Source organism: Thunnus thynnus, chromosome 22 (assembly GCF_963924715.1).
Source record: "Thunnus thynnus chromosome 22, fThuThy2.1, whole genome shotgun sequence".
Lineage (NCBI taxonomy): Eukaryota > Metazoa > Chordata > Actinopteri > Scombriformes > Scombridae > Thunnus > Thunnus thynnus.
The window spans coordinates 6,382,995-6,393,220 of NC_089538.1; the positions used below are offsets into that span (position 1 = coordinate 6,382,995).

Here is a 10,226-nt window from a genome sequence, read left to right on the forward strand (position 1 = left end):
CTTGTTTTTATCAGTTGCTGAAAATAGTAAAATGATCATTGATATAAGCTGCTTAAATATAATCACCTGATTGCAAGGACTGTATGATGATAAGTTTATTTTTAAAAAGACAAAAAGTGGGGTCGCAAAAGCATTACTTTGTTTCCCCTAATTGAATAATGGGGATGAATTCGCTCCACTTGCTCCATTTCACAAGCACGGATGGTAATGACGACTCCAAGATGGAGGCCAGAAGAAGGAGAGGAGTATGAAGTGCAGAAGATGATGGCCTGGGAAGACATTTATGCTTTAAACTTTAATGCTAACTAACTTTATACTTAGACTAATAAATACAGTTCACATCAACATGCGAGTCGTAACTACTGCTAGGAGAATCAAATTTCTCTGAAACCTCCAATAAAATATAAAGTACACATAACACATATGGATGCCTCATATCACTCATAGTTCACATTCAAGATATAATTCATTTCAACACAGATTTAAAATTTATAGTGCTCTATTGACCATCCACATATATTTTTAACACTTACACACGCAAATCTGCCATCATATAACCACCGTAAGTGGTCAGATGCTCTGAACACAAACATAAACATTGTCTCAAGGTCAAATTGTTCCATAATTACATTTATTTCATCATTGCTGACAAAATGTTCATCGAAATGCACAGTGCACATAATCATGTTAAAACCCATTCAGGATAAACAAATACCACTTTTTCCCCTCATGTTCTTCATATCCAAACAGTAACTTGTTATACAGCATAAATGAATCTGGCCTTCTAAATGTTCTTGTATAATCAAAGAAAGAATATGATTTTAGAATCAAAGATATATGTTTTATTAAAAGAAAACAATTTAAGAGCAGAGACATCCTGTAGAGGTTCTTTAAACCACACTGACAAGCAACAAAAAGAGTAGAGAGTCCTGAATGGGCTAATTATTACTGAACTCTACCAAAATGCAGAAAATCTCATCTTTTGACTACAGATCATGAAAGCAAATATTTATCTCAAGACCTTTATCTAAGACTACAATACATGATTATCAAGATTCTAAGAAACTTTCCTCACAAGTTCTACATCTTTACACTGGAGTACACACATTCATTCTTGGTGTTGTTCCTCACTCTTCTTGATCTGTTTGCCACATTAGCATTTAAAGCAGCATAATGGAGGTTGTCTGAGTCTTGGTTACCCTGCTAACAAAATATATAAAAGTAAATCACACTGTGATTAAAACAATGTCCACAACACAATTAATTGCTGTGATATAAAAAGGTGGTTAAATGGCAGTATAATACTTCAAAACTGCATTCACCTCTGCATCTGCTGTGGACGGAGCTGCAAATCCATGTTGAGGCTCTGATCATGAAACAAAAAATACTCTTTTATTCAAAAGCCAAATTCAATTAATACAAGTTGTCATAAACAAGTGGTATCATTTGCCTGTACCTGACTGGCAGCTGTTTCTCTTGTTCATCTTGTACACTGAGAAAGCCAATAAAACACTGAGGATGGTGGTGAACGCCAAAGCTCCACTCAAGAAATATACCAAGACAAGAGAGTCCACCTCATCTACAGAAAGTCAGACACCAGGAACAGAGCTTTCAACATGTTTTCAGTTTTCATCCCAAGCTTAATGAGGGAGTAAGACTGTATCAAATGGGACAATGTCTCCTAAAAAGTTACTTACACTCAATGTCCAACGTTGTCACGTTTCCAAATAGTATCTGTCCACATGAGGCGACAGCACAGTAGTACGTCCCATTATGTGAAAGATCCAGACTCTTCATTGGCAAGTTGTAGACACAGGTGTGTGTTTGTGTGTTGCTGTTCCTCTCACACTGATCATTCCTGCCTCCATGTGTGTAAACGATTCCTGGATGAGATTCTTCAGAGTTTTTGAACCAGTAAACACTGTGTTCTCCATCATCACAGGTCCCAGTGTGTACTACACAGTTCAGAGTCACAGAGTCTCCTGGCTGGATGCTCTCAGATGCCGACTGATGGACCGAAGCTTCAATGTTCAAACCTGAACCCTTTACATTGACAATAATGCTCTCTAAAAATTCATACGAGTATGAATAGCTACTTATGCAGTAGTAAGTAGCTGAGTCTGAGATGTGCAAATCTGTGATCTTCAAGTGATTTTTCTTGTTTTCATTATCCAGTGTGAAACGTGGATTGTTCTTCAATTCATTATGAAAAGTGCCATTACTTTCGTAGTTGTAGAAGGTGGAGATGAGCCTTGGTTTCTGCCCCAGAATTTGCTTATACCAGTAAAGCCTTGAAACAACACCTTCATAGAAACATTGCAAAGTCACCTCATCACCAACATTAGCTGATATAAAACCACTATCTTGACGAACAGATGAGGAGAATTTCACATCAGTCATCTGAGCTGAAGTGAAAAAAACAGATAAAAAACGTATAGTTAATTAAATGTGATAGAATTCAGCATAATCAGTAAATATTTGAAAACGAACCACTAACAGATAAAAGTTGGAATCACAAACACGCAACTCACCCATTTCCACCAAGAACAGACATGTGAGATAGAAAGCAAACACTGGAGATGTCATCGTGTTCAACTTGCCGTGTGAAATGAAAAGATCATTTACTTTTCTCCACTCCTCATAGACAAGACTGCGTTTGATTGGCCAACCTGAAGTGACACTGTATAGGAAACATGATCACATGTTCACTGTCATCTGTACTGTCAAATTTCATTCTTGAGAAGACTCACTTGGTGAGAGGTATATGAAGAACATAATGGCTCATTAACGTGGCATTAAGTATAAAATAACTAAAATATAAATTACCACAGACATCCTCACTCATATAATACTGATCTCACTAATGGACCATTCACTCAACATATTTTGTTCATGTTTCTTTAAAAATACAGAAAAGGCTTACAAAAGCATGAAGATAAGAATAAAAGGCTTTTGGTGCTTGGAAATGCTCGTCATCCAATAGGTGGCTCAGTGATGCAGTGGGCTACTAGTGGCTACTTATTAATCTCCTCTTTAATCCTTTAAAGTTATAATCCTTAATGTTTTCATGAAACAAACCCCATTTTGATTATGGTCAACATTCTTGCTGCAATAGTCATGTGATGTATTTGTATTCTTCATAATTACCTCACTATATAGTAGTTTCATTGCTACTGACATTCCCTGTGTTCAATATTGTTCCATTAGTTCAATACCACTGAATTTCAGGTCATATAGTTGTATTTTCTGCTCTGCTCATCTACTTACCCATAATGGCATTCTATTTTTTTATTTCATTGTGTATTATTTTGTTTCTCTATTCTATTTCCTATTCTGAGGTGCCCACTGCACATCTGAGTTTCCCCCTGGAGATCAATAAAGTTTATCTCTATCAGATGACCTCCTACATATTATGAGGGATTCAAAGAAAATTACACAATGTGTAATCCAGAGTAACTGTTTGTAATTATTCTCATAGAGATTAGCCTAACTCTTTACTGTTCATCGTGCTAATGTTATATCCTGAGCTGTGTGAAGTTACCACTGATGCAAATCTGACATCTCTTGTGGCTGCTAGTTCATAATAGAAGTATTAAGCTGGCCAAACGCTGTGTGGTTTTTAATATTCTGCAGTCCCAGGACACGTAATGTATTTGTCATCAAGTTTAACCTGACATCAGTTGTTCATCAAAAATGTGTCTACAATACAAGACTTGGGTATTTTTGTTAGCAGATAAGTTCTAAATATTGTAGGTTGTGGTGGAACAAGAAGGAGCAACCACAGTGAGTTAGATGAAGAGTTGCAGGTGACAGGCTGCACACCTCCTTAGCAAGGTAACTTTCTTTTCACTGTGCCCTGCTGTCATGTAGAAAAGTACTTGCTCTGTGTACAGCATGAAATCACATCACGGCTGCTCATGGTTTGATGGAAAATTCAAATTTTTCACTTGCTTTATTAAAACGATGGTTTGTTTGGCTGCTCTGTTAACAGATGCACCAGTTGCTCTTATTTTGTACTTCTGACCACGTAGTAGCTGAAGGAGCGTTTGCTGGCCCACAATCCTGCAGTATTAAACTGAACTTGCTCTTTCTACCAGTAAGTATGGGTTTTTCAAAATCAACCAGAATTAAAATCTTAAGGATTATTACCTTTAAGTTCTGAGTAATCAACACCCGATTTACTTAAAAAATGAATCAATCTCAAGGCAAAGATGTTGCAATGTCTTTCTGAGCACCTTTGTTTTCTCTTATCTGGAGCAAATGTCAAGTCGTCCTGCTAGACCTCTCTGAAAACGATCTGAGGCTCCCTTACTTGGAAACCACAGATCAACGTAAAACTGTTGTTGTAATTTTACTGCTTTCATACAACACATTGGGCCTCATTCACTAATATGTGCGTGCAAATATTCTTACTTTGTGCACAAAACAAGTTTGCACACAAAATTACCGTCTGGGTTCATGACATGTGTGCACTGGCCAATTTTATTCTTACCACTGTGCGCATGTTAGTGAATCAGAATCATTCTGAATTGACAGGCATGTGCCCACTATCGGTAATTATTACACAGCTTTGTTAAATACTCCTGATTCTGATTGGTCAATTACAGCATTTTACGGTCTGTTATTTCTGAATAGCAAACCGCTGCTATGAAATACAGACTGTTGCTAAGGATGCAGTTCTGTTAATAGACTCTGGAGGACCATATCCAATCATATCAATCCGCAGAAAGAAGTCTGGTAAAATTTACCAACTACAGCTCATTTGTGACACCTTGTGGCAAAAAATCGTTAGCGATAATGTCTGTGACTGGGCACAGATGTGACGGCAGCCTGAAGAGCTACAGGGCTCCAACCATTACAGAAAGGGAAAAGTTTAGCAAGATCCTATCGTCCAGTCCAGGCAATGGCAGCAGATCTGGTGAGTGCCTCTCTTAGTTGTGCATCACTACACACTAACTTAAATGATAAGCAGTAGTGATAAGAGTAATATTGTTACCAGTTGTAACATTAGTAACACGTGTGTTCCCAGGTACGTCAACTGCAAAGCCCCGGAGAGAAGGAAATGTAGAGATGAATGACAGAAACGTCATGATCTTAAGAAGGCTACAGAGTTTTCATAGATAGTAATGTTACTATGCACGCAGTTCCAACCGTAGAATATAATGGACTATTTTTTTAGTGGAAGCAATAAAATCATTTTTAAATTAATAATTATTTTAAACCAATATTTTGTGTTAGATTATTGATTTCTTTAGTAAATAGTTGTGTAACAAGCCTTCAGGGTGATTCAAGACCCCGACACGAACCCTGTCAGGGTTTACTTCACAATAATGACCTGCTCGCTGTACATTATCCCTTACTTAGCATACTACCTGGAAAGCTCTGTTGAAGCAGTGCAGCATTGCAGTGAGTAAAAATGTAGAGACTTTACTGCTTGTGAAATGCAAACAATAGTTTCAGAAGTAGAAGCCAGAAAAGGCAGATTTGGCTGATTAAGATGTCATTGGCACAACCGTTTGGAGCCTGATTGTGAATCCTGTATACAGCCTGCACACCTGTTACACTACTACCACTCAGTGTACATGCACATGCTGATGCAAGTGTCCAAGAAGTTTGTCATATAGCATCATTGAATTTCTTCCTCTTCACAAACAACATCGTGTTTGATTGGCCAATCAGAAGTGACGCCTAATGTCTTACTTTGGAATCATGATCACATGTTCAGAGCCAGTTATAGTATTAAGAGAGGATTTACAAGGTCAGGAGTATATGAGCAACTTAATGGCTCTTCAATTTTGTCAGCAATTGCATTAGCTTTAAAATGACCAAAGCATACAGTACCAGTCAAACGTTTGGACAAATTATCTCATTTAAGGGAATGGGAAGGTGTGTCTAAATTTTTGACTGGTACTGTATATGACCACAAACATCCTCATTAGTGTAACACTATTCTCATCTCATTCTTTTGGTTCATTTTGACTTTCTGATAAGGTACACAAACTGGGAGGTGAGCCTCATCTCTTCTCAGCTCATGACACCACCTCAAGAAACACCAGAGGAATATCTCTATTAAACATAGTGAGTATGATATATGGCTCAAAGGCAGAATGTTTTGCTTATATATCATCCACATTTATTACTACTTCACAGAATTCATGCAAGTTATTACACTTCTTTCAAAAATCATTCAAGTTAAAGTTAAAAAGATAACATTCTTACTTTTTCTTTATTAAGAGTTTAACATTCAAAACACAGCTAATATGCTTCATCAGGACTGTGTGGGTGTGGTTTGCACAGATGTGATTGACAGTGGCTTGGCAAAATAACCCAACAACTGACGTCAGATTCTGATTCAAATTTAGCAAAAGTCTAATTGGAACAGAAATACGTGACATCACCTTATTACCACCAAGCCCCGCCCACAGTAAACTACTAAGAGGAGCGCAGACAAAACAGCTTAAACAGATATCTCTCAAGTCAAATAAGCAAAACTTTTACTGTCTTTTCCATTCTATGTTGATTTGTTTCAACTTCAACCTTTTTCTGCCCCAGTGAAAAAAGTTTTAAATAGCATAATTTAACATTAACAACAGTAAATCCAGCCTGTCACATAATTTTGCTTGAGATCAGCCAATGTACATTCATGCAGTTCTGTCTCACATACACTTGTTCTGAAGCCCATCTTGTAAAAATGTCCTTAGCTTGCTGATTTGCTAAAATTTGACTTGAGTTGTGGATAGAACATTAAAAACTTTTTAATTTGACATAAATATATTATTACTTCAATCCATCACCAGCATACATTCTCAAATAACTGGTTGAATCAACTCATCTCTGGGAATTATGGCTGCTCCTTTCTATAGTCACAAGAAAAATATACTGATAACATGATCTCAATCTCTTATGAGTTTGTTAGAAACACTAATAAAGGCATATCTTATTACACTGCAACAAATATAAAACATGTACAGTTCTACTGCTTTACTCTTGAGTACACGCATTCAGCCTCGGTGTTGTTCCTCTGTCTTCTAGATCTGTTGATCTTGTGCTCCTTTAAAGCTGCATAATGGATGTTTTCTTCATTATGGTGACCCTGATCATAAAATATAAATCAGTAAATCGCAATATTTGAGAAAAATAAGAATAAATACAAATGGTTGTGCTTAAAACTGTTTTAATAATAATACAATAGTTTATCTAAAAAGACAAAAAGAACATACCTCTGCATCTGTCACGGAGGGAGCTGAAAATCTCACTTGAAACTCTGAGAAAGATTAAAGAGTGAGCTTTCTATAATGCCATGTTCAGTGAATACACACTGTCAACTACAAAGAATAGCAGTTATCATACCTTTACACTGGCAGCTGTTTTTTTTGTTGATCACACACACTGAGAAAGCCAGTAAAACAACCAGGATGGCGGTGAATGTCAAAGCTCCACTCAAGAAATACACCAAGACAAGAGAATCCACCTCATCTGCAAAGAGCCAGACACCAGAAGACAGTAGAAAGCTTTTAGCTGTTATTTTTAGTTTAAATACGGAGTTATACACTTATTAAAAAAAGGACAACCTTTGTTAGAAAAAGTTACTTACGCTTAACGTCCAGCTTGGTCCCGTTTCCAAACAGTATCTGTCCACATGAGGCGACAGCACAGTAGTAGGTCCCAGCATGAGAAAGATTCAGACTCTTCATTGGCAAGTTGTAGACACAGGTGTGTGTTTGTGTGTTGTTGTTCCTCTCACACTGATCATTCCTGCCTCCATGTGTGTAAATGATTCCTGGATGAGATTCTTCAGAGTTTTTGAACCAGTAAACACTGTGTTCTCCATCATCACAGGTCCCGGTGTGTGCTGTACAGTTCAGAGTCACAGAGCCTCCTGGCTGGATGCTCTTAGATGCCGACTGATGGACCAAAGCTTGGATGTTCAAACCTGAACCCTTTACATTGACAACAGTACCATCTACAAATTCAATCATTAATGAAAACCGTCTTGCGCAGTAGTAAGTAGCTGAGTCTGAAATGCGTAAATCTGAGATCATCAAGTGATTTTTACCACTTTTAGTATCCAGTGTGAAGCGTGGATTGTTCTTGAATTCATCATGAAAAGTGCTATTTCTATTAAACACAAATAAGGTAGACATGAGCCTTGGTTTCTGTCCGAGAGTTTGCTTGTACCAGTAAAGTCTTGTTGTAGCATCAGGTTTATAGAAACATTGTAAATTCAAACTTTCACCAACATTTGCTGATACAAAACTACTTTCTTGATGAGATGAGGAAGATTTCTGATCAGTTGCTTGAGCTGATGTGAAATAAAAGACAAAGCAAATGAAGAATTAATTTCAAAAGATACAATTCAGCATAATCAGTACATAAAGAAATATTTGAAACATTTGTTTCTTGTCACAAAACACTACTCACCCATTTTTCCCAAGATAAGACATGCCAGATACAAAACAAAGTTTAGAGATGTCATCGTGTTCAAATTGCCGTGTTGAATGAAAAGAATCTTGATACTTCTTCTCTCTTTAGAGACAAGGCTGCATTTGATTGGCCAAACAAGTCACATTGAATGTCCTTTTTAGGAAACATGATCACATGTTCACAGATTTTGAATTACAAAAAATCAATGATGTTTATATACAGTATGCACACTAGTAACATAATATTATATAAAAGATATAATGTAGCCCATTTCTGCTCAAAATGAACATACTCATCATGTTGAGCAGATTAACAGGCAGGCATGATACTTTGGTAACTACAGTATCAGTCAAATACAGATATATAACATGGAAAAGATCATTTACCAAATGTAGTCATCATTTAACAAGAAAAATGCAACCTATTTTTATGACTTGGTGTGATTCAGAATCAGAAACACGTTTATTTTCAAAGTAGGTTTACACATACAACGAATTTGCCTTGTTGTTCTGATGCATAACAATCAAAAAATAGAAAGTAAAAGGAAACAAAGGTTACGATATTGTAACCTTAGTTCTGTAAGCACAGGCAGAGCCCTCTACTCCTCTACTGGATTGTATGGGTAAGACTCCTCTCCAATCACACACACACAATCACTTACTGAAATTTGCATGTTCGTAACCAGCCAATCAGGATTCACCTACCAATTATGTGCATCCCGCACCCTATACGTCTCACTGCCACTCACCATCCGATCAGCAGGATCCATCGGTGGAGGGCTCCACCTGTGCTTATAGAACAATATCGTAACCTTTGTTCTATCTCACACAGGCTCCGCCCTCCACTGGACTCTATGGGTACAGTAGGCGCTTGATGAATGTACACCCTGCTATGTCATATCCTCAGACTGCCTCACTGAGTCTGGCCAGCCACAGGCTAGTTGCCGTGGCCAACCTACTACTTTATAATCCCAGCCACTTAGTGGAGCAATAGGGGGTCCAACCCAGTCCAGTTAACATGGACCAGAGCTGGGTGAAAAAAATGGCCTAACCTTGCAGGGGTCATAGGTCATATACCAAACACCCTGCATACCCTATTTCACCAGTCATCTTGGATCACGGGAGAATGCTGGTGTATAATTTCCCATGGGGGGCAACTAGCCAACTAGCCAGGCACTTCTTGGATAGGGCTTTACAAGCCACTCCCTCTCTATAGTACACAAACCGCTGGTCAGTGCACAGAAAGGGGGCCGTGCTTTCAACATAACATGCCAATGCACGTACTGGGCACAAGAGGTGCAGTTATGCCTCCCTAGCATCCCCATGGGCAGAGGACAAAACGCCTCTATATGAATAGTTCCTATGTTCTTAGGAACAAAGGGGGAGGAACAAAGTGGGGTTCAGTCTGAGAGTAACACCACTGTGGTCACCATGAAGCAGCAAACAGCCGGGGTGAACCCACAGGGTGACCAACTCGCTCACTCTCTTAGCTGAAGTCAGCACAAAGCTGTCTTGAATGACAACACCTTTTAAAGAGGACTCACTAGAGCCTCAAGCACCACCAGCAGTTCCCACCTGCCGTTGTATCCTGACCCCTTGCAGGAAACACTTCACGAGGGGGTGGGTGAAGACAGGTCTGTCGCCCATCCCTCCAGAACAGGAGGAAATGGCTGCTGCATACACTTTAACAGTGGCATGAGACAGCCCCTTATCCACCAGATATTGTAGAAATGAGAGGACCTCTCCCACTGCACATGTCAGGGGGTCCAACCTCCTCTCCTCGCACCAGCATTGGAATCCCAA

General features: G+C 38.5%; 1 protein-coding gene and 1 pseudogene across 1 annotated transcript; both read right to left on the reverse strand.

Moving 5' to 3' along the window:
- Positions 1–315: 315 nt before the first annotated feature.
- On the reverse strand, positions 316–2,752 carry LOC137174822 (M1-specific T cell receptor beta chain-like). The gene is made up of 5 exons (XM_067580306.1): positions 2,532–2,752; positions 1,698–2,405; positions 1,457–1,579; positions 1,323–1,366; positions 316–1,200 (listed from the first exon to the last, which is right to left on the reverse strand). Exons 1-5 carry the CDS (start codon positions 2,584–2,586, stop codon positions 1,081–1,083), a joined length of 1,050 nt encoding a protein of 349 aa, XP_067436407.1. The 5' UTR covers positions 2,587–2,752; the 3' UTR covers positions 316–1,080.
- A 4,188-nt stretch (positions 2,753–6,940) lies between these two features.
- On the reverse strand, positions 6,941–8,499 carry LOC137175162 (uncharacterized; annotated as a pseudogene).
- Positions 8,500–10,226: the final 1,727 nt, after the last annotated feature.

Coding starts and splice junctions, on each gene's coding strand:
- LOC137174822 (XM_067580306.1), bottom strand. CDS start 2,586: ATGACATCTCCAGTGTTTGCTTTCTATCTCACATGTCTGTTCTTGGTG. Junction 1,580..1,697: donor GACAACGTTGGACATTGAGT/GTAAGTAACTTT, acceptor GACTTTCTGTAG/ATGAGGTGGACTCTCTTGTC. Junction 1,367..1,456: donor GAGAAACAGCTGCCAGTCAG/GTACAGGCAAAT, acceptor TTTCATGATCAG/AGCCTCAACATGGATTTGCA.